At 50.0% G+C, this 24,647-nt stretch overlaps 1 protein-coding gene and 1 long non-coding RNA gene across 3 annotated transcripts in view; one reads left to right on the forward strand and one right to left on the reverse strand.

The window, feature by feature from the left end:
- Positions 1-15,986, forward strand: part of RANBP17 (RAN binding protein 17) — a 356,127-nt gene extending 340,141 nt beyond the window's left edge. The window contains exons 26-28 of the mRNA XM_018065634.1: positions 11,151-11,249; positions 13,108-13,235; positions 15,209-15,986. Coding sequence (XP_017921123.1) covers positions 11,151-11,249; positions 13,108-13,235; positions 15,209-15,299 — 318 coding nt within the window. The 3' untranslated portion in view covers positions 15,300-15,986. The remainder of the gene's footprint in view (positions 1-11,150; positions 11,250-13,107; positions 13,236-15,208) is intronic.
- LOC106503304 lies at positions 9,424-20,217 on the reverse strand. Of its 2 annotated transcripts, none has more exons than XR_001919794.1 (4): positions 19,968-20,217; positions 11,937-12,021; positions 10,931-11,234; positions 9,424-10,541 (listed from the first exon to the last, which is right to left on the reverse strand). It is a non-coding gene; the product is annotated as an uncharacterized LOC106503304 (long non-coding RNA). The 2 variants fall into 2 exon arrangements; XR_001296943.2 differs by lacking the exon at positions 19,968-20,217 and adding an exon at positions 18,038-18,182.

A 24,647-nucleotide genomic window follows, 5' to 3' on the forward strand; every position in this document is an offset into this window, starting at 1 on the left:
CTCTTTGAGGATAGCAGCACCGCAGCCAGGGGGATTCTGTTCCTTGTGTGGAGTAGCCCCCGGGATCAAGTGGCTGAAGTGCTCCTCGCTGTGGTCTCATGCCCAGACTCCCCAGACGAGCCAGGACTCAGATGTGTCCCACTGCCTCGCTGCTTCAGCCACCTGTTACTCCATAACCTGGAACACCGGTATCATGGAAAGGAAAAACAAAACATTCAAGCACATATTTGGTTGCGGTCACGTGAATATCGAATGCCAAGGAGGAGCGATAGAAGCACCAGGCCTGAAGAGGGATCTCTTAGGCCCCAGAGAGACCCAGCGCGGAACACTAAGCAGGAGCTCCGGGTTGGCACCTGTGCTTAGTGTGGCAGCTCGCTCAGACGGGACAAGGAGGCTCCTCTCAGGCAACCAAGAGCGCCAGTGAGCGCTAAGTGCACTGAGCGGTGGTTTCTCTGTAACCCTTAAGATGGGAAGGAAACAGCCTGAGGGGCGGGCGGTAGAGAGGAATAAACGCTTAGGCTGCATGAGCTCTCTGCAGCCACAGGGACCGCATTTCATTCAGTTCTGTGCCACAGTGCCTGACGCACAGCAGGAGTTCAGTGATTCTTTGAGCAATGAGTAAGCCTAAGAAATGAAGAGGAAGGGAAAAAGAAGGGAGGAGAGGTCTCCAGCACAGTGCCTGACACAGAACAAGACCCCCTCATGGATGTGTTGCCTGTGGGCACCTAGCACGTAAGAGTCAATAATAGAATGTTCCTGACTTGAAATGTATGCAGGTGAAACAAGTAGATAACAAGAGGCATTTAGAGCTTCTCTAGAGGCCTGGCTTGTTTTGGAGTTTATACTTTAAGGGAGAAGTTCCACCCTCAGCAGATGGGGAACTCTCCTTACCCCACCAAGGGAGCAAGCCCTCCCTCCCAAACCCCGTCTTCCTCCCGAGCCCCTGCGTTACCAAGAGGCTGGAAGCAAATTGACAGAAACCTGAAGGAAAGTAACTCAAGTGATTCAGGAGAATGGAAAGGCTGGCTTATGGGGCCAGATTAAAGAAGCTAAATATGTATAGCCTGCCTAAGTGACAATGAAATGGGGCATTTGATAAGTCTATAAATACTCGGAAGATGTGAATGCCAAGAAGGAAAGGGAATTACTTAGCATGGCACAACGGAGTATTGGCATAATGGGATAATATTAAGAAAGAGAAAATGAAGGTTGAACATCAATAAAAAGCTTCCTGACAAAGAGAACCATTCCTGACAGGGGACACTATTAAGTTACGTGCTGTGGGCCAAGGGAAGTAATGGCAGTGCCATTTCGCAGAATCCTGGCCGCAGAGCCAACAGGACTGGGGCCGAGAGGTGTCCTGACTGGGGCCAAGCAGGCAGCCTTCTGTGTCTGTGGCCTCCCGATCCTAGAAGAGGGAAGAACTGCATCTTCTTGGGACGACTCAGGTGGCTCAGCCTCCTAAAGGGCCGGACCACGTGGAGAATAGGTGTACCAGCCATTTTCCCTTCCACATGGGTGCGTGGAAGGGTCATTCAACTTAAAGAGTACCCCATTTCCTGCAAGCTAAAGCCCACATTCTCCAGCACACAGGACCAGGCCCTTGACAACATCAGACCCCTGCCTACCTTACCAGCCTCCTCTGCCACCACCACTCCGCACGCGCCCTCTCAGTGGCCCTCCCACAGAGCTGCTCGCCATTCCCCAGACACTTCTGCAAGGCTTTGCACCTGCTCGCCCTTCTTCCCGCTTGACTGCCTTTTCTCTACAGCAGGTTGAAATGTCGCTGAGGAAGCCTTCCCTGCCTCAGCAGGGTTCGCCCCCACTTCTGGCCTCTGAGAGCCTCCTGTGCAGGCGTCTGTCTGTGGCAGTTGCTGTACTGCACTGTCACAAACAGCGTGTTGCCTTTGGAGGCTAGGACTGTGCCTCGCTCACCTGTACGTCCTCAGGGTCTGACAGAGCCCGGCATGAAGCCGCTGGCAGCGAAGTCTGACTACATCAAGGAACAAAGTTCTCTTCCCAGCACTGTCAGTCACTGTCGTCCTTTACCTCCCTGTGTAATTATTAGGGTGAAAGGGCGTCCAAATTTCAGTAACGTCTCTAAATCATCTCTCCAAACGCTTGGCCAGCAGTGTCTATGCCAGTTCAACAGCTATAAGTAAACACTTCAAATCTGAAAGGCAGCATGCCATCCTCTATGGTTTAAACACTAAACTCTAATCTTTAATGGAAAATGCTTCTGCGGGCCAAGGGAATTTTCCCAAAAAAGACTTTTTTCTCCTCACACAAAACCATTTGAACATGTTAAGTAAAATAACCCTCCCTTGTTGGTTATGAAGATGTTCAGGCCCATCTAACCAGATCCCTTCAGGAAGTCAGGGAGGATATAGTGACAGATGAAAGGCAATGAAACTTTGAACCTCCTCCTGTAAGGATAATATGTTTATTACGAAACACAATATTCACTGCACTCCGCTTGGAGGACTGCATGAGATGCCCTCATGCCATTATGCCTTATGCTGTTCTGTTGTGAAATATGATGTTCATTGGGAAATGTTATGATGACTGTCCAATAAAGCAGCATGCTGCTCCCCACTCCCTTTTTTTGATTTTGCACGGCCTCAGTCACAGTTTACTTTACCACTGAATATTTAATATAAACGTGCTTGTCGTCACCTCTGCCGTGTGGTGTGTGCGCTGGGTGGGGTTCGTGTCGCTGCTCCTTACCCCACGAGCTCCCTGTGGGACCACTGCTGGGGCACTCCAGTGTGCAGCCCCTTCTCTCACGGGCAGTCTAGAATCCGAGGCCATGTTCTCAAAGCTCTGAATCAACCTGTGGCTTCAGTATCAGGTTGTATTTCTTGGAAAGAAATTTCTTTAGCTGGGCAGAAAATGGAATGAGCAGTCAAGGATTCTGACCGCTTCTCCCCATCTCCGAGGCCCTCCTCCTTTATCCTCTGGGCTTGCGCAGTAGCGTCTAAACAGGTTGCCCTGCCTCCAGCAGCTCCCCATCATTGCTGTCCCGCAGGTTCCCATCAGTTTTGTTCTAAATCACAGACTTAAGCATTATTCAGAAGTCCTTTGAAGGCTACCCTGTTCGTACTGGCCCAAACTCATTTCTTCATGCAGCGTGACGCAGAAGGCCTTTCGCAGCCTGGGCTCAGCTCAGTCTTCTCCTCACCCTCAGTGCTGTCCCTTTCCACTCGAAAGAAGGTCTCTCTCAAAAGCCTGCCTTACAGAGCCTGACTATTCCTCAGATACACCAAGCCCTGTCTCCTCTGCCTCTTCTCGTTTTATTTTCTCTTCCTGAGGTATCCTTCTTTCCCAGTGATGCTATATGTATCTTTTAAGATTCCAGTTAAATAATTAGCTCTCCAGTGAAGATAGGCTCATCTTTTTAGACAGAAAACATAGCACATATGCCTTTGTTAGTCTCTTTTGAGCTTACACATGTTTGCTCATTTGGAGACCCCCCCAGAGGCTTGTGTAGGACATTTGAGGTTCTATGATTGTAAGGCAGTCATTCAAACAGTATACCATGAACTGGAAATGACAGTGTCACTTGAAAAAAACTAGAGGAAAATGGCTTTGGAGTTGAAACCCGTTCCTCTCCTTACAGATTTTCCAAGCATTCCTACCTAGAGGATGTTTTTGACAAATGATGCTTAATTTTTACATCAAATCAAAAAATTTTCTGTTTGATGTTGGCAAGAGAAGAGTGAGAAAGAGTTTCCCAAATAGTGCTGAGTGGCAATCCCTGCAGCCTCCCAGTGCCCCAGGTTTTCTGGTTTTATTTTAATGCAGCAAGCTGCTTTATGAGATCTGCAGCTACTTGAAATATGATTTACTACCAGTAAAAAGTTTCAAATGGATAATGAAGATTCAAGAATGAGACTCACAGTGTAGTGTAGTCAATTTTGTTGCTCTTGCTCTCCAGTACATCTCTGCCATTGAACTGAATTATTTATTGTAATTTATTTCAACCATGGAAAATAAAACTGTTTTCATTGTGATGTGCACTGTAACATTCAGAATAGACACATCGCAGGCAGTACTCTCAATTAATTCATCCTGAAGTTTGATTCCAACTTTATCTTCTTTCTTATAAGCTAGGAGACTGGCAGGTAATTCTTTCCCCAATAAACTATGATTAAAATGAATGTTTTGAGAACCAAGGGCGATGTTGGTAATGGAGAAAATGGAAACAACAGCAAAACTAGGTTGTGTATGTCCTTAGATTTTACTGTGGATGGAAGGGGTTTTTAAATATTCTAGGCAATTTATCACTTGGAGAAAATGCATCCCTGAACTTTCTGTAAGGAGGGGTTGGAGGAGGGGTTGCTTTGCATTTGGATTCAGAACCATGCAGTGCTAACGTGACCAAAGCCAGCTGAGCTAACCAGTCCTGCAGTACCTTTATTAGTAAGAAGTTTTTTTGCCTTTTTATAAAAAAAAAAAAAAAGGCAAGCTAGCATTGTACAAAGGCCAAGAGGCAGAACTCCCAAATGATTTTTCAGAGGAGAATGGGTCACCTATGTAATTGATTGCAATCTTGTTTCTTTGAAAAAGAGGCTCAGCTCATACATTTCATTTGATTTTTTTTTTCATTTAAAGTGCTCAACAGTTGTTTTTATTATGAGGCTGCAAAGACCCTAAGAGAACTTAGGAACGTGCTTAATGTGTACACATACTAAAAGACTTAAAGTAACTTGGGTGGTTGGGCTTCGTTAATCCAGGCAGAAGAACATTTGCTTGTTTGTCCATTACTGTCATTTTTCATAACATTCCACTAATGTCACATCGGTAGACAGCAAATGAAGAAACAATTGATTCCTTTCCCCTAAAGATGACTAGTATCTAATTTGAGGAGGATCACATTTCAATATTTGCTGTGCACATGGCCTCAAGAACAGCACTCGGTAATGACGGCAACTCCCGTACTTCCACAAGCCCTGAAAACCGGGAAGCGTTTCCTCCTTCAGAACATTCAGGTTCTTCCAGATCCTGGGTCTTCACCCGGGGCGTGGGGCTGTGGGAGAACGGCCGAAGGCTCCTCTGCTTTTTCAGGTTCTCCTGCACTATCGCTTTTGTCCTGTGGTTGTTGCTGTTGCAAGGCCAGCCTTCCTCCTCCTCCCCCACCTGGCCTTCCCGAAGGCCAGTTACAGGTGCCAGAGGATTCCTGAGAGTCGGGAGCTTCCCTCAAGTGTTCGCTGCGTTTAGCAGTTGTTCCTCAAAATGTCAGCAGTTCATACTGCAAAATCAAAGGCAGCCTAGCTTGGCCTGTAGTACACATAATTTTATATCCTACCCCCCTCTTCTTCTTATTGCCCCCCACCCAGCAGATTAAGGCACCCTGTGCTAGAGACACAGCCTCCTGGGCACAGCCTGCTCAGCCTGGCCTTGCCCTCCTCTCTCTGGCCCTGCCTGGTCTGAGGAGGCGCTGCGTCTGCACTCATCTTTCCTTTGGCCTGTCCTCCTTTCGTCTTTAGGCGTCCCTGGTGGCTCAGATGGTGAAGAATCCGCCTGCAATGCGGGACTCAGGTTCCATCCCTGGGTAGGGAAGACTCCCTGGGGAAGGGAAGGGCAACCCACTTCAGCATTCTTGCCTGGAAAATCCCCATGGACAGAGAGCCTGGAGGCTCCCAGTCCATGGGGTTGCAAAGACTGAGACACGACTGAGCAACTAACACTTTCACTTTCTTTTGTCTAAACCAAAGCTGCCTTCTCAGGCCCTCCCTCCACCACCTTTTGGAGAAGACAAATTACTCTTGTCCCGTTTCCATTTCCCTGATCAACAGGCAGCAAAGTTGCAGTGTAATGGAAATGTCATGCAGCCCTGAACCAAGAGGCCAGGAGAGGGGGGAAAGCAGAGGCTCCCTGAATACATTAAGGATGTGACCCCTGTCGGTCAGAGTTCCTATCATCACGGCACGTTCAGTGCTGTCTTTCTCAAGTGGATGGAGAGCAAGAGAGAGGAGTTTGGATTTGTTTCACCTGTTCCTTAGATTTTGTGGAATATTTTTTAGTTTTATCAATATACCCAAAGAATATTAACAATGAAAAATGTTCAATCTGTATTTTAAATTGAAGATTAGTTTAATTTTCTAATCATTTCTCCTATGTTTATTTAAATTGCTATATACCTGGGTGAGAGTGAAACCAATGGTTCAATGGACCATTTTCCAGAGACAATCTATTAATTATGTCTACTGCTGTTCATTGTGAGAGGCTGAAGATACGGTAACCAGACTTATAGAAACTCTAGGTGGGAGGCAAGAAGGTCTCCTGCCGACTCACCAGGAACCTCTTCCCTGGATTCTAATCACAGGGACTTCAGTAGCTGCCTGACTTCTGAGCAAGTGGTCCAGTGGCCAAACAGGACACGCACGTGGGCAGCGCGTCTGGGAGGCCCTCTGAGGGCAGGCGAAGGAGCCCTGGCCACTCACTGCCACCACCACTGCCGCAGGCCTGGCCCTGCCCACGGGCATGCCCGGGGTGTCAGGCAGCAGCCTCCGGACTTGGGCAGACCTGTGCACAGGCCCTGGTTCCACGTCACACACGGCAGCTGACAGCTGTGATGCCTGGAGCAAGTCCCTGACTTGCTCAGGACTTCAGCTCCTTAGACTATGAAATGGGGATAATGTCTCCCTCAGGGTTAGCTGGGGGTTGCAGACAGTGTGTACCTGTGCCTCACAGAGTGCTGAGCACCCAGGGGCTATCTGCAAACATACCTGCTCCTGTCGGGCAGAGAGAAACTCATCAGGCACAGCTTACTGTTAGGTGGAAATGGCTGTCAGTAAAAAACATGGTGCCTCAGCCTTTAGCCTTGGTGACCTAAAAGGCCCTAGAGATCTCTTCCAGGCAGCCGCTGGCTAGAGAGGCAACAGTGACTTAGAAGCATTCTCGGGCTTTGCACACAAAAGCAAGATCCTTGGAATGGAGCAGTGTGTTGATGTAGATATTGACCAATTTCAGGTTTTAGCCATGGGCTGAGGCCAGAGCTTCTCTGTTTTCTGTACAGTTCCCTTTCAGCTCTTTAGCTGTTTATACTTTAGTTGATGTTTCACTCACCCTTTCCCAGTCTTCCATTTATTCATCTGTGCATTCATTCTGTCACCCAGTAGCTATTTCTTGAGCTTCTGGTAGGTGTCAGGTGCCACGCAAGGCAGGAGGGACACAGAGAAATGTCCCCCATGGCCGCAGAGTGGTAGGAGGCTGTAGGCCAATCTCCCTAACGCCCCATTGCAGTCATCACCCAGTACCCACTCAAGCCACACCTCTCAGCCATCCTTCTCCTCCCATCTTCTAGACCCGTTGAACCTCCAATGTCCTTAGAAAGAGTACATCCAGCACAAGCCACATCCATGCTGACATCTACGTCAGCGTCTGCAGTGAGAGCCTGCTGGAGGGGAAGAGTGGGCCCGCACGTGTGAACAGGCAAGAGTCCACTGTGCGTTGGGTTTGTGCTTTACTTCCCATTCTAGGGCAGAAACGTAGAATAAGAGCTGAGGAGTGAACAGAGGTCCATGGAACACAGCACTGCTTTGTTTTATTTTTCCAGATCAGATATTTGTCAAGTAGCTTCATGTTTTATTTAGAAGGTTACAAGTTTTCAGAAACACTATCACTCAAAATCCATACTAATACGTGTGCCAGACCAAACAGAACTGATTTTTGCACTGTTTTCTGTTTTAGCGTTTTTTGGCTGCAGGAGGCAGAGGGTATTGTTTTTACTGTCATTGCAACTCCCAGTGAGGTCAGATAATTGTAAGGAGAATATAATCTGGGTTATCTGTCCATAATCAAGACATGAAATTAGGTGCTTCCCTGAGCCATGAGAGTCCACTGGGTCAGGCCAGGTGGGCCAACCATGGTCGGGGCAGAGGAGCACCAGCGATGATTGGGAACCTATGAAAGAAGCCAGTCCTCACCGTGGCCCTGCAAAGTAGTTGCTATAATCTCTCATTTTATATGTAAAGAAATAGAGCCTCAGAAAAGACAAACAGCTTGCCCAGCATCCCAGGTTACGTAAGTGGCAGGCCCAGATTTGGCCTTAGTTCTGACTGGCTCCAAAGTCTGTCCCTACCAAACCAATGTTGGTTTTGCTTCATTGATAGAAAGTTTCTACAGACTTAGCCCAAGCCTCTTGGGAAGGAAGAAGGGGAACAGGGAAGCAGCACCTGAGACAGTGTGCTGCCCGCTTTTCCCAAGTGGCCCACTCCCTGGTCGGGCAGACTAGCTGCTTAGGATGATACATGGATAATGTGTATGCTTTTCGGACACAGGCTCTGGAAAATGTAGCCTGGGCTGGGCCAGTTTGAGATGGCCATTTCAGCCATGCCTGTAGGCGGCGAGCAGAGGCTGGCAGAGTGGAGGTCCCACTCCCGCGGCCTTCCATGTACTCAGCGCTGATGGCGCTTTGTGACTCAGCGCAGGCTAGAGTGGGCTGCAGCAGAGCAGGCAAGAGCTCTTTCCTTTCAGTCTTGACTTGTCCCGTCCATAACCGCCAGAGATTCCACAGTACCTGGAGCAGGTACTTCAGCATTCCACCCAGGACTCTTCCATATGGGGGTGGGGGACCTTTCTCCAAAGGGATTTGCTACACTGATTGAATTGTTTCCCCATATCCTCTCAGATTATTAGAAAAAAAGAACTGTGGAGATGAGTTGCCATGTCAATACCCTTTGAGTGGATTTGCTCACTAATTTCCGTTTTCTGGAAGAGTAAAAAAGAAAAAAAAAGTCATCTGTTTCAGCCAACTTTATTTTTAGAAAAGTATTTTATTCAAACATCCCCTTACTTATTACAGACATAAATACATGCATTCAGACAAATGAATCCACGGGAGAACCGTATAAAGTAATTGGCACATCACTTCAGCATGCTTTGTCAGTTACTGGAGGACTTTGGTACCTCTAACTTTAATCTTTTCCATTAAAATATCTATTCCGCCTTCAGATTGTGAAACCCATAATATTTTAGGCTGTCTCCACAGATCTGTTAGTTTTGCTTGTCAATTTAATCTGTGGCTCTATGACTTTGGGTGGCTTGTTAGATTGTATACAGAAACACATGGTCTGCAAATGAAGGTCAACATGCCAGCATAAGACGCAGCTTCTCCCCAGAGACACTGGACGTACAGTAAATGTGTACTGGCAGCTTTCATTTGCAGTCGGCCTGTTAGGATGATGGTGATGACGTGTGGAACAGCAGCTGCTTAGAGGTCATCAGTGTCGTTTATATATATATACCTTAAATAGGGTTCCCTGGTGGCTCAGACGGTAAAGAATCCTCCTGTAATGCGGGAGACTTGGGTTCGAGCCCTGGGTTGAGAAGATTCCCTGGAGGAGGGCATGGCAACCCACTCCAGTATTCTTGCCTGGAGAATCCCCATGGACAGAGGAACCTGGCGGGCTACAGTCCATGGAGTCACAAAGAGTCAGACATGACTGAGCGAATAAACACACACACAGACACACACACACACACACACCTTAAATGTTTATAACACTTTTCACTCTTTGCACTTTTCATATCTACTGTCTCATTTGATTCTCATTTGAGTCCCTGAGCTTCCTTATACTGGATTATCATTTCCCTCTTTATGGGCAATGAAACTAAGACACAGAGAGAGAGGTTCCGTGCCTTGCCCGAGATCACAGGGTAAACTGGGTTGCAAAAAGACCAGAGGACAAAGCCAGATGTCACCACAGCCTAGTCAGGGGCGGTGTGTGTAGTAGACTCTGCCACATAATTGCTGTTTCCCCCGCCTTCCTTCAGGGAAAGGAGCTCTGAAGCAGGGAAACAGGAAGGACTGCAGACGAGGGGTGTAGTGTCCAAACAGCAGGACCCGTAGCATCCGCTTCACGTGGGCGACCACAGCTTCCTTCGTCACTCTCTGCCGGGACTGTTGCAGCAGCCTCGTCTCTGGCCTCCCTCCTGTACTGTCCACTGCACAGTCCACGTGTCCCAGAGGGAGCTTTCCTAAGCACAGAGCTGAGCATGTCTCTCTAGGTGCGAGTGGCCAGATTCTCCATCGAGGTCTCCCACCCCACGCTGGGGTCTTGCTTCTGGCCCACCTCTCTTCTCTCTACACACTGCATTCCTTACCATTGCAAAACCCTCTGTGTTCTTGCCCAGTCTCCCTTTTTGCTGCTGTCTCTGCTTAGAACCCATTTATGATGAACTCCATAACTGTGGCCTTCTCTGTGGTGTCTTCCCTGATTCTCAAGGACCCAGAAGTATCCGTCTTCCCGCCGCTTACCCACAGCATCTTTGCCCAGCCCTGGTTCCTGTTACCTCTGCTAAGTAGCCTGTCCCAGGAAGCTTTTAGCTCCTCAAGGACAAAGGTTGTAGTAGATGTCTGTGTTCTCTTACCTCCTCCCAGGCATCTTGCAGACTTGGAATTTAAGAAAATGGATGAGTATGACATACAGGAGTAGGACTTTCTTGCTGGTTCAGTGGTTAAGACTTCAGCTTCCAATACAGAGGGTGTAGGTTCAATCCCTGGTCGGGGAGCTAAATCCCTCATGCCCCGTGGCCTAAAAACCAAAACAGGAAACAAATACTGTTGTAGCAAATTCAATAAAGATTTTTTAAAAATAAGCAATGTAGGAGTGAAGTGAGTAGATGAATAAGTTTAGTGTATGAGGAACGAATGAAAAGATATTTAACAGCCTGAGCCAGCAGGATCCGTGACTTCCAGTGTGACATGGGCGGGGTTCCCTTTCGCCACCTGCCTGAGGGGGTCATGGAGAGACGTGGCCCCTCTATAACTTGACCGTGTCTTTGGTGAAATGAGAGCCTCAACAGTGAGCTGAGCTTTTTGCCTAGTGACCCAGTAGAGAGGAAAGCACATCTGGGTTGAGAGGTAGGAACTGATCCCCTTGGGCCTGTGGCCTCTGACTTCTCCCACCCAGAAGGTTCTCACCACACGTTTCAGTAGGGGCAGCTCTTCCTCAGGGAGCTGAGAGTTGCCAAGTGTTCCCATAGGCAGCAGTATAGGCTTCCAGAGTCGAAGCTGTCTGTCCAGCAAGTGCCCTCATGGCTGGTGGCCGGATGTGGTGGGCAGCAGGGGGGCACATAGCAGGCCTGGGGTTGGGGCGACCTCGAGCTGGGCGCCAGTGTCATCCTGTGACCCTGTCTTCTAGATGACGTCCGTCCTCATGAACACCATTGTCTTTGAAGACTGTCGGAACCAGTGGTCAGTATCCAGGCCTCTCCTGGGGCTCGTCCTGCTCAATGAGAAGGTGAGTGTGGCTGCAGGGAGGTCCCCAGGAGGCAACCACAGGAGGAGGGCACAGCCAGACACCAGGCCAGGCTGTGAGAGAGACGGGGGCCAGCTGAGCGTGAGCGGGCACCTTGAGCGCCCGGGACAAGGCCATATTCCCGCAGAAGGCCCTTCCCCAGGGGCCTCAGGTCTCCTTCAGCTAAGTGGACACCTCAAGCTAGCTTTTCTAGAGCCCAGAGCCCCCACACTGGGCAGGTAGTTAGCTCAGCAGTGCTTCCAGCTCACCCTCACTCCCCTCCCTGCTCCAGGAGATGCTGGGCAACAATCCTGTTTGCCCTTTCCTGGGCCTCCTTCCTGATGTGGGATGCCCATTGCCCTCAATGGCAGCAGTCCCCCGAATACAGAGGCAGCACCCTTTATCCAGGACACGCGCCTCCAGCCCTCAAGTGCACGCACCACTCTGGGCTGCCTCCCAGGTTCCCCAGCTTCCCCTGGAACCCACCCCTGTCTCCCCAGCAGTCAGTAGGAACAGTGCATTACTGCTCAGGAGAATGAATTGTCTATACAATAAGAGAGTACTGGGGAAAAGACAGTGAGATTAGAGACAGCCGCATACATTAAAATTCAAACTGAAATCCCAGCCTTGGAAGGAAACTAATAGAAGAAGAAAATACATCAAAAAGAGAAGAGCTGTCTCATCACTCACCTGTGCTGAAGTATCCAATTTTAGCCACATTCAATAGCACTGCCATTCATCTTCCCCCGGTGTTATTGTGATTTAAATCCAAGCTCTATAAGAGAGAGCAGTTCTTTTAAAATGATTGAGAGGGAATAAGGGCAAATTCAGTGTTTAGAAAAAGCTTATGACATCACAATATTATACTTTACTGATGGAGGCAATATTTCACGGTTTGGGATGAAAAACTAATAATTTTCTATTTGATGTGAGTCACTGCATCATTATAAAAGGGAAAAATAAGTAGTTTTGTGCATTCCCAGTCTTGTTCAGGAAGACATTGTGGTTTAAGTATAATGCCTCTGATATATAGTATTTAAGTATTAGGCTGACTACATATTAATTATCTGTGTTTTTGATGTGAGCTGTTTTAATGTATGATGAAAATTAAATACCATGCTGTTTGGGCCTGGAAGGATAAACACATGACTAGCAAAATGTCGTCTTTGTGCTGAAATTAGGCTGTTTCCGATGATTAGGGGCTGCTGTTAGCGTAAGTGTGTGTAAAAGCCCACAGTCGTCAGCAGAGAGAAAAGGGCTGTGCGGTTCTTTGTGACCAGGCGTGACAGGGGTTTTTCTCGGTGGCAGACAGCTCTCCCAGAACTAAGCGAGCGCCTGAGGTGCCCTTCCTCAGCCGAACAGACCCGCGCTGACCCAGGAGTACAGGGCTCGGGTGCGCAGAGCCTGGGGCGGTTTGAGAGGCAGCTCCCTAAAGCCCCGGGGGCGGAGAAGCAGGAGGCGCCCGGGGCCTGGCCCCCGCTGCCCAGGTGCTCCCGGGCTAAGTTCTTCCCTCACCCTAAGAGGCCGCTCCTCTTGGAGCCTTTCTGAGTGTGGAGGAGAGCAAGGCCTTCCTGTGCCTGACCCCCACCCAGGAGGGGAGGGCGCCATCAGCCTAAATTGTTCTGCGGCAATAAACCAATTGCAGCAAGAGATTTTGTGAGGGGATAATACAGTTTATGCTCAGGAACATCTCTGTTGCTCTGGTTTCCTCCAGAGCCTTAATGTTCACAGTGGACCCAGACCAAAGCCCGGTTGAGGGTTAGGAGCCCTGAGCCCTTCAGAGCTGGTCTGGCCCCGCCCCCACAGCTTTCTTCAGGCCGTTTGGAGCCAAGCCTCTGACACTTGTTCTGTCTCCCAACAGTATTTCGGGGAACTGAGGGCAGGTCTGATAAACAGCCAGCCTCTCCCCAAGCAGGAGGTCCTTGCCCAGTGCTTCCGGAACCTGATGGAAGGAGTGGAGCAGAACCTGTCTGTCAAGAACAGAGACAGGTGAGTGGCGCCCAGCAGTCAGCGTCTCGGAGACGGATGTTCCAGGATTGCACTTAACACAGCTCAGGCACGGAGGTGGCTTTTCTGTCCCACCTTGTAATCCGCGGCTCAGTTTAGTTCCGTCCAGTCTGGGTGTTTGCTTTCCTCCAAGCAGCATGCTAGGCACCCTAAAGGGCACATGCACGCGTCCGTGCTGAGTTGCTTCAGTCGTGTCCGACTCTTTGCCACCCCATGGACTGCAGCCCGCCAGGCTCCTCTGTCCATGGGACTCTCCAGGCGAGAATCCTGGAGTGGGTTGCCACGCCCTCCTCCAGGGGATCCTCCCGACCCGGGGACTGAACCGCATCGCCTGTGCCTCTTGCGTTGCAGGCAGCTTCTTCACCACTGAGCCACTGGGGAATGAAGCCCGACATTTGCCCTTAAGCATTTTATAATCCCACAGGAAAAACAACTTATTGAAAGGTTAAAAGAAAGAAAAAGTTATAACTGCTATGAAGGACAAAGAAAGGCTTCCTGACATTTGAACAAACATGGACTTTGATGTCAGACAGATTCCGATTTAAATTTTATTCCTTTATAAGCTGTGTGGCAGTGAGTAAGGCAGTCAGCTTCTCTGATCCTCAGTTTTCTCACCAGTAATAGAAAGATGGTGATAATTGGCTGTGACATTTAAATGACAGAATATAGTCAACATGGTGCCTAGGACATAGAATAAACAGTAAGTAAGTAAGCAGTCCCTTCCTCTCTCTGGCCTTTAAATGTGGCTGGTTTCGTAAGAACAGAGACAGGTGAGCTGCCAGTGAGACCCTGATGAGGAACACAAATTTATCACCTATGCTTGAACTCACTTTCTTTCATTCAGTTCACAGAATATTGTTGGAAATCAGCTATGTGCCAGGCATCGGGGATACCAGTGGGGAACTAACTGTTCCAGGTTTTTTTGCCCTCATGGAGCTTCTAGTGGCAGAGACAGACATAATGAATGATGAAGAGAGAAAAATGTTTTCAGGGAAAAAAAAAAACTACTTGCCCCATCCTTTTATAAAACGTGGTAGCATTCAAATAGTATGCCATTGAAATGCAAATTATTAATTGCCCCATAGCCACAGGCCAAAACCTGGGCTTTGATAATACAAGGCCAAGTCAGATGGACCCTGTGGGCATGTTCCCTTCACCGCTTGTTCCATCGCCAAGATCCTCGGTCAGGCAAATAGGGCAGCCTCCAGGCTAGGAGGAGAGACTTAGTGAAGGAAGGGGAGGTGCCTTGCTAGGTGCCCCAAGGGGGGATTGCTTCCCCCCGAGGCTTGGGAGTTTGAGTACCACCTCCTGAGTGGCTCTGTGAGTCCCTTGCTTAGTGAGACTACTAGCCAGCAAGGACGGGCTGTTCTCCACATGCCAGGCAGGATGCTGAGCGCTTACAGGCACTGTCTCTCTTAACTCAGTAAATTCTTACTTCTCACAGTCCCATAAGGTAGCTATCACGTGGGGGACGAGACCGAGGTTACGTGTCCGTCTGAGATCACCCAGTTAAGAAGTAGCAGAGTCAGGATCTGAGCCCAGGCGGTCTTACCCAGGGCCCCCTCTTTTGGCAGCACTGAGTTTGGTTTTCTCATCTGCAAATGACAATGCTAACCACCTGCTCTGGGGAAGTCTTGTGATGATTAAATGAATTTATATGTAAACACAACATAAGTTTTGGTTCTTTTCTTTATATTCATTACTATCTATGTGTAATTCAACTTTTAAAAATAATTCTTAAATGGTATAACCACAGAACACACCCCTCAGAATGATTAGTATCTTTGCTGATAACCCTTATTTTCTGGGAGGGGACGGGGAGGAGCTATAGTGGCCGTGAAATGGGAGGAGGGAGCTCAGCCAGGGCCCCCTCCAGGGTCCTGAACTCTGCCACCAGAGGTTCACACAGCTTCAGCTTTGCCACTGCCCTCAAGCCTTTCCTCCTTTTCCCACAGGTTCACCCAGAACCTCTCCGTCTTCAGAAGAGACATGGCCGAGGCCCTGCGTAGTGATGGCAGCCCCGAGCCGCTGGACATGATGAGCTGACTGGACTTCTGCCCGTGTGCCGAGAGGCCTTCATCCAGAGACTCGTGGGTCTGGATCCCAGGACAGTGATGCTGGCTAGCCCAGGAGAATCTATTTTTCAAAACAAACAACAAAAACCCTACCTTTTTATAAGTCTGGCCTAATTATAAGAATTTATAATAGCGCACAAACAATGTAAATTCAGTCTTTTCACTGAAAAAAGCGAAAGATGTGTTTTCAGTCTTTCTATATAATATTATTATCTTTGTTCTTAATGCTCTGAAAGGGTGTAGAAACAATATTTAACCAAAGAACATAATAAACCAGGTTTGCGGCTCAGTGTGTTCTAGTTAATGGCTCTGCGATCAAGGTGGTGAATCTGTGGGAGATGCAGCCTTCAGTGTGGATCCCGGATTGAGACAAATACCATTTGAACCTGTTAAATTAGTAGTTTGTTATTAGTCTTGTCTGGAAAAGCAGTGTTGGAGCTCTGAGCTGTGGGCATTTCAAACAAGCCTGGGAGCTCTGTAAAGCATCCCACAGGACTGCACACAGACCTCTCTGCCTCAGCAGCGTCTGATAAAGTTGAGAGACAGTAACACAATTAAATGACTTACAAACAACGTTTGCTTTTCACTGGCATAAATCTGAAGTGGTTTAGTCTAGAAGAATTAAGCTGTGCAATTACTGCCTGCAGAGCTATTCCTTCAGAAGGAGTAGGTAGCCCCAGCAAGCAGTTCCGGGCACTGCTAGCACCCAGTCCTGCCTCCGTTTAATTTTTAAGAGAAGCAGAGGTATCCAGTTAAAATGTAGATTCAAAGCCACTTGCCTTCTAGAGCCACCCAAAATGGTTCTAGATGCTATAGATTTTCAGAGGATGAGGATCAGCTGGTTTTCATCTTGCCACAAAAACTCTTTTTACTGTGGGGACTGCAACTCAGCGCAAACCCAGGACAAGGAGAAGGCCTTTACAGTTAGTGGTGGGTGGTAACAGGCTGTTAATCTGAGACTGTCACTGTCAGATGGCTTTGGTATCTCACTGCTCTGTCTTCATGGTTCAGGCGTATAATAAATATTATCCCCTTTCTTTCTGATAAGACATGAATGGTTGGCCTTACTCTTGAAGAAGTAAGTCCACGGGCTCCTTTTATAATCTCATTTCTCAGACTAGTTATTTCTTGAAATTTTTCTTGATAGTTGAGTTTTATAACAGGCTTGTCACATAAAAGCAGAGTCACCCAAGTTTATCTAAAGATTTGTCTTCCATATGTGAACTCAGGAAGTCAGGGGAAAGTGTGTTCTAAGTAGAGTTATTTCTGGTATCTAATGGAGAAGTAAGCCTCCGCTTTACACTATGTTTCATTATCAGTAGGATAAATAATTTTCCATGAGAAGGCAAATTCTGAACTTCATAAAACTTCAGCTTTTTAGAGAAATCTGATTTGAGAATTTTCTCTTTCTCAGGGGCTAATTACTACATACTACCCATCCCCAAAAAAATCCTGCATAGAAAGCCTATCCCATTCTGGCACTTTTTTTTTTAAGGTTCAAGACCTGGGAGTTCCCTGGTTCAGTCCCTGGTCAGGGAGCTGTGATCCCACAAGCTGTGGGGTGTGGCCTAAGTAAATAAATAATAAAATACTCCAAGACCTAGAAGCACCATGTTATTTGCATTGAAACGCTCACAAGAGAATCGCCGTGTGCGCTTGCTTTCCTTGACCACGCCCCCAGAGGCCGCCTGGTGGCTTCTCAGCAGCCTGCGGCTCCGGCTCCGCGGAGGCCTTGGAGGCCTGCTGGGGAGGAGGACTTGTCAGGCCTGCCCACCTCACCTCAGCAGGGCCTGCTCACAGCGCTGGCTGTGCAGAGCACCTGTGCCGGGCAGGCACACTCAGCTAGGGGACCGCGCCCGCAGCCCTCACCTCAGCCCCCGTGTCACATGAGGAAACAGGCTCAGAGGTGGTACCAGCGTACACAGGCAATATTTGATCCCAGGTCTGTGTCACCCCACAGGCGTTCTTGAGGTCTCTTCCAAGACCAATATTTGAGAGTGGGAAGTTGAAAGCAGTTAATGTTTACATCAATTTCCATGTGTTTTTCAGAACTCTATTGCTAGATAACAAATTACCCCCAAACATAGTGGCTTCTCCAGTGGCTCAAATGGTGAAGAAACTGCCTGCAATGCAGAAGACCCACATTCGATCCCTGGGTAGGGAAGAGCCCCTGGAGAAGGGAATGGCAACCCACTCCAGTACTCCTGCCTGGAGAATTCCATGGAAAGAGGAGCCTGGCGGACGACCGTCCATACCGTGGCAAAGAGTCAGACACAGCTGAGCAACTAATGCTCTCACAGTGGCTTAAACAGCACCGCTTATCTCCCAGTTCCTGCGCATGCTCTGCCTCTGGGTCTCCCAGGCTGTGGTGGGTTTCATAGGCCCTGTTCACCACGAGGCTCGTGGGAAGGACCTGCTTCCACACACCCTCGTAGCTGTGGGCAGGAGTCTACCCCTCATGGGTTGGTGGACTGAGCCTCAGCTCCTAGCCAAATGGCCCCTCCATAGGGTGGCTCACAGCACGGCATCTTGCTCTACGAGAGCAAGGAAGAACGGAGCACCACGGAAGTCACAGCCTCTCATAACCTAACCGCAGAGGGGCGCCAGTCACCTCTGTATTCTCTTCACTGAAGTCCAGTCACCAGGACCAGACCATACCCAAGGGGAGGAGTTTTACATGGGCAGGGATCTTCCAGCCTCGACTCTTACCTGGCCTTCACTGGAAAGGTAGAGTTTGGCTAAAGGCTTCTCCCCAGAAATCTGGAACAGAATCCTGATCTTAGGAAGGCTAAGTTCCATTCTCTGCCCTTTCTGAGGAAGGAAAGGAGAGTGGGGAAGCTGGGATGTTTCCAGATGTTTCTACACACTCCCCCAGGAACCGCACCCACCCTCCCCTTCCCCAAGCCTTGCTAGAGTCGGCCTTGGTCAGGGATCATAGGGAGGATTCTTGAGGACACTTGGAATTCCATGTGGGAGTTCTCCAGGGTCATCCCACCCCAAGGATGAAGCCAGCACTCAAGGGCACACCCCATCTTGCAGAGCCCACACAAAAAAGAACTATTATAGTTGGAAATGTTACCTGCTCTAATCAGGTCACAGATGTACCTAACTCACACTCAGCAACAGGAAAAAAACAAATGACTCCAGCAGGTCCTCAGGGTCTACCACGGAACCAGCCTCACCCAGAGTGAGGAGCCATGGAAAGAGGAGCCTGGCGGACGACAGTCCATACCGTGGCAAAGAGTCAGACACAGCTGACTCCTTTTCCGGCAGGCTCCTCTTTCCATGTCACCCGCTGCGGCACACCTCACCCTTCTGATGAGCTCCTAGGGGGCTGATATGTCCTGTGCGTGCAGTGTGGGGTGCTAGGTCAAGCCAGCAGCTTCAGCCGATAGCCAAGCAGGAACCAGTTGGACGCTATCGTGACTGCAAGGCTTTCGCGTTCTGCACTGCCTTGAGAACCTGCCCCTGAGAGCTGCGTCCCGCTTGTGTTCTAGGTGTTCCTGTCTTTTCCGTCCTTCCCCATCAGGCTTCTCTAGAACGGGATGCGGGTGCTGCGCTGTCCGGTGATGGGAGCAGCCAGAAAAGCCCTCTTGGCCGCTCCTCAGGCTCCATTCCACTGGCCCTGCAGCCTAGACGTGCCTTTGCGTTATGGTGCTGGGAGCCCCTTTCAACAGCATCCGAGCAGCTGAGCTGGCACAGCTGCAAGCTGCGCTCAGGGGCTGAGTGAACTGGAGAGCCGAGTGTGAGGACAAAGAGCGGCGTGGTGCGGTGAGAGAAACTGGGCAAAGCGAAAGACAGCAGTCCGGCAGTGTGGAGGCGGCAGCATTGGAGAGAGCCCGACACCTTAGGGTGAGGAGGGAAAGAGCGCCCGAAGAGCAGAGCGGCAGAGTGGAGAGGGAGAGAGTAGGGGTCTCAAGATGGACATTGAATAACGGGAACCACTGTCATGCAATGAGCAGCCACTAAGCACTGCAAATCAAGACCTCATTTAAAGGTGATGCCTACCGGTAAGAAAGTCAAGTAAGCATCATTCCCATTTTAGAGGTGATAAAACAGCCTGAAAGACTAACCTGAGCCACATAGAGTTGGCGAGCCAGGATCAAAGCCAGGCCAGCCTGGCTCCAAAGCTCATGTCTCCTTTCCACTAATGTCTTAAGCTAGGTACTCCACCACCAGGCTTTGGAGACAGCTGGGTGGGGAGGTGAATACTGACCCACTGGGACCCCCAGATGGGGCTGGTCACTCCCCAAGAAAGCCCAGTCCAACACCTGGGCCTCCTATGTGCTGTGTCTATGGGTTATGCCACCAATTCACCCTCCTCCCTCCTTTATAAAATCATTCTTGAGACTTTTTAATGTTTTATTGAGGTGTAAGTTTACGATGACAGCAAACCTCTCAAACTACAGCAAGAGTAACCTGCCTCCTTGGCATATTAAAAAATAATGTTAGTGTCGGTTTTTACGTCCCATAGTTTGGATTGCTGATAAGAGCGCTTCCTTGACAAGATTCTCTTTGAGGTTTACAGAAAGCGTAATAAAATATGTAAGTTACATTTCCACAAACAAAAGCTATAACATAAGTTATTTATAAGCGTGAGATACAAACAGTATCACGATAAATAAACCATAAAGGGTACCTGCAACATCCATCTTAATGTAATTTGCCCAACAAAAGTGTTGAAACGAAGTCAAATTTAGTAGAGAAATCTGTCAGGAAGAAAGGAAAGTTGTAAAACACAAAATGGGAAAAATGGCTGACAGGGGACAGGGAGGAAACAAGGGCAGGAGATCAGGTGTGGAGGCGCCTCTGAAGGCTCCCGCCTCTGCCTGCCCTCACCCCCAGCCGCGCACCCTGCCCCGGACCCGCAGCGGGAGGGACGCTCCCCTCCCCGGCTCGCCTTACCCCCGCTCCCCTAACCCCGCGCCTCGGCGGCGCCCTCGCGCCGCTGCCAGCCTCCCGGCCAGGCTCTCGGTCTGACTCAGCGCAAGGCTCCCGGAGCATTCGTTCACTCACCCGTTCACCTTCCCCAGGTAAAGCGGCGAATGAGGCTGGGGAGCAGGCAGGGTGGACAAGATCAGCTCCAAAGACAAGGAGGCAATGGTGAGAATAAGCACGGGTAAGCGATGGCTGGGGGAGGGAGCTGCTCTAAGGACGCGCAGAGAGGCAGTGGGGGACCTGGGTCCTCAGGGGTGGGCAGGTCATGGGCGGGGCTGGGAGAGAGGGGTGCGGAACTGAGGCCAAGCGAGCTCCTGGACACACTCTGACCCCTTCGTCCTTACCCCTCATCTGACCTTGCAGTGTGCTATTCGGTTTAATACCACAAACTCGTCATGACCCTCCAGTGGGCCCTGGGCCAGCCCTGCAACATGAACTTGAACGCCAACACCATTCTGCTGTGGAAGCACTCCCGGGCCAGTGGGAGAGACAGAAGTGAGCCCGCCACAGCAGCTCTCACCCTGCTCCTGGGACCTTCCCTAGACTGCCCACTCCTGTGGCTTAGAATCTTGACTACCTGCTCCCAGAGGAAACACGGGGCATACAGCAAAGGGACAAGCATGGGCTTTGTAGTCAAGAGACTCCTGGGTTCAGACCCCAGCTCCAGCCCTTCCCCCCACATGCCCCTGGGCAAGGGATGTCATAGCCTAGCCAAATGTTTTATAAGTCCCATGACGCGGAAGCAAGGGGGTGTTCAACGGTTCCTGAGCAGCACCAGGTGGCTTTGCCTTCCTCCTGCTGGCAGAGGTCTTTCAGGCCTCCTGAGGACGGTTCTTCCCCTAGTCCTCCCCATTGGTGGCGGGAGGGAGTCAGGGTGGGGGTCGGGGGGAAGGCGGTGATGAAGAGCTCAAACTGCATTACTGCCACTATCAGCTGGGGAAACGGAAGCCCAAAGTCGGGATGTGGTCCAGAAAATTTGAATAGGTGCTCAGTAAATACTTGAATAAATGAATGAATGAGTGAATAAGTTTGGGCGGGTGTCCAGAGCTTTCCATCATGAGAAATAGAAGGGCCCCTAGAAATGCCAGCATCCTGCCTCTCATCCCTGAAGCCCCTCTCTCTCCTACATAACACCCAGCAAGGCCCAGCAGCCCTATGCCTTCTCCCAACTTCTCCATCAGGACAAGGAGAAAATGTACTGCTTCCTGGAAGTCTTTCTGGCCTCATGAGTCCAGGTCACCAGCTCCCAGTTCTTAGAGATTCTAATGTGTGTGTGTGTGTGTGTGTGTGTGTGTGTGTGTCCATCTGTCACTGTTCAATTGATAACAGGTAAGAATGGACAGTAAAAAAAAAAAATTACAATTTCAGGAACACAAAATACACATCAAACAATATTTGCCCCAAAACAGTGCCCAGAGGAAAATGTCTGGCCTTAGATGTATTTAATAAAAGACAGGGAAGACTGACTAAAGTGAACTAAAATTTCACCTCAACAATCAAAGCAGAAATGAATTAATAAAAATAAACCATTCCTGAAGGAGATGACATTTTTAAAAAGGATAGTGAAATAAAAGGCTTTTCTTTCAGACAAACCTATGGCAAACATGATAAAAAGTCACAGCTGAGTAACACTGAGAACTAAACGCAGAGGATGTTAACACAGATCCAACATGAGAGCTTCGAAACGGGAGAGAATCTTCCCATAATGTCATTAACATAACAGGGAATTTGAAAACTTGGATGAAATGGGCAATACTCCAGACACTGGCTTCCAAATTTGAGCTGGCATCTGAATCACCTGGACGGCTTCTTAAACACAGAATGCTGAACCCAACCCCAGGGTTTTGAATTCAGCAGGTCTGCGCTAGGGTCAAAGAATGCACATTCGTAACAAATTCCCAGGTGATGCTGATGCTGCAGCAGGTCGGGGAAAACAGACTTGGAGAACGCTGTCCCAGGGACTACCACCCACTCCATTTACTCCTCTTCTTGAACTGCCTAACAGCTCTGTTCTGTCTGGGTTGAGAATGACAAGGAGTTTGTGCTCAGTGGCCCAAAGCACCTGCTGCCTGAGAAGTCCGGGGCCCTAAGCAGTGGGGCACTGTGCTGAATGCTTACCCAGACGACCTCATTCAATCACACAAGATTGGTAAGGGTGCTTGAACAGATGAGGAAACTGAGGCACAAAGAGGGCTCCATGAGTCCACAGCTGATAAACAGAGGTGGGAATCCGATTCTTAGGCACCAGGCCACTCACCATGCCCTGGGAACAATGTTGGCCACATCACCCACACCTCCCTAACTCCATGCCCACACATCTGTGCAGAGTGGACCTTGCTACTCAGTGGAACAGAGCCGGGTAGTAGCGAGACAGGCCTGGATCCAGGGCTCCGGAAACCAGGAAGGAAGTGGAGCTGCTGGTGTAGAGCCTTCGCCAGCCTCTGAGTCAGTGTGAGTCTCTTTCCGCAGAGGCTTGTCGTGAGGAATAAATAAATGCCCCCACCCTTGCCTGGCACACACCAAGTTCTCAACTCACAGTTGCTCCACTGTTGCAGTTAAAAGTTATTATTATATAACCACCAGACTTTCTCATAGGCAATTCCACAGACCTTCTCTCATTTACTTCTCACAGCCACCCTGGGGGTAGCTATTACCCTTTCTGTTTTACAAATAAGGAAAATGAGGTTCCAGGAGAGGCAATGAGAGACCCTATAACCCCCAGCCCCCTCCTCCCAATGGCAGAGCCTGAATTAGAAGCAGGAGGCCCCAGGCCCAGAGCAATGGCAATACGCCATCTGAAGGTTCTAGTCTGCAGAGAGTGGTGGAGGAGGGCTTGCCCAGGGCCCAGGCAGCCTGCTCGCTTCACCCCTGTCTGCCTACCTCATTCTCCCCGCCAACACTGGGATTCTGCCAGGGCAAGAGACTTGCCCAAGGTCACAGAGCAGGTGTTAACCCAGGGACCCAGGCCTTAAGATTGTAAGTCCTGAGGCCTCTCATTTTGGGGGGACAGACTCCCAGAAAGAATCTCCTACTTGCCAGCCCCTGCTCTTCCTGGCCCTCTGGGACTGACCCTATATTAGACAAATACACTTTCCCTCCAAGATACTGAACCTCTACAAATAAAACAGCAAACAAATAAACAGGAATCGTAAGAATAATACATCAGCTGTCAGGCTGGGGAGCAGGTGTGGGAGGCAGCCAAGGCTTCTCCTTGCCTACAACACGCCAGGCCCTGACACTGTGCCCTCTCTACATGTCACTCACCGCGCACAACCGTCCAGCAATTCACACATTCCGCTTTACAAATGAGGAAACCAAAGCCTGAAAATCCAAGTCCCTTGCTCAAGGTCACCCAGCTAGGATGTAACCCGGCCCAAACAGAAACACCCTCAGGCCAATGGAGCATCCCAGCTCCGACTGCGCTGGCAAGACGGGGAGCCCAGGAAAAGGCCCAGCCAAGGGGGCAGCAGTCAGTTCGCACCTAACGGTTTTAGAATCAGCAGGTGAAAGCGATCTGTAAGCATCCCCTGGGGAGACAGCTGCGGCTGGCGGGCTTGGGGGGCGCCGGCCTCCCTTCGAGTGGTCCTGTCGTCGGTGTCCCTCGGCCCGCCTACACAGCCTACGAGGGCGCAGGCAGAACAGGCAGTGACCTCAGCGCCCAGCGTTACCCTTTGCTCTAAACAGGAATCCCCCCCTACCCCCCCCCCCCGCCCTCTGCCCTTGCCCCTTGCCCCTTGCCCCTCGCCCCTTGGCCCTCGGGAACGCAAGGATCCCAACACCTGCAGTGCCACGGGCAGGTTCCCCCGCGGGTCCACAGTCCAGTCCATCCTGCAACGAATTTCGAGGGACCAGATCTCGCTCCTCACCGGGCAACCTCGGGTCCCGTTCAGCTCGGCCCGGCACGCGTGGGCACCTGAGAGTCGCGCCTCGGTCCTTCTGGCCGGTGTCAGGGAGTGTCTCCAAAGTGGCCGCGACGCCGCGGCCGAAGCCCAGGCCGGGGCGGATTCTCCCCACGCGGGTCGGGGTTCTTGGGAGCACGGGGTCCGCTCCGGCGCTGTCCTCAACCCGTGCGCAGGTAGCGCAGAGCTTGCGCCCCACTGTGCACCCCTTTCGTTGCTCCCGCGGCGGTGGGGTGTCCAGGATCCCGCAGGTTCGTTCCGCGGTTGCAACTCCATTGTAATAGAAAGGATTCACATGGTTTGGGTTTTGTTCAGATGAAGAAATTTTGGAAGAAAACGAACCGCCCCCCCTCCGCCCCTCGGCAAACGACAGTTTCACCAGCAGCGCGCCCTCACAGCCCCGGTCGGCTGCAGGGAAGCAGCCCCGGCCGAGAGGAGAGGGGAACGTCTGCTAATTGCAGCTTCGTTAGATTTCGGGTTTG

The sequence above is a fragment of the Capra hircus genome, chromosome 20 (genome assembly GCF_001704415.2).
Source record: "Capra hircus breed San Clemente chromosome 20, ASM170441v1, whole genome shotgun sequence".
In the NCBI taxonomy this organism is placed as follows: Eukaryota; Metazoa; Chordata; class Mammalia; order Artiodactyla; family Bovidae; genus Capra; species Capra hircus.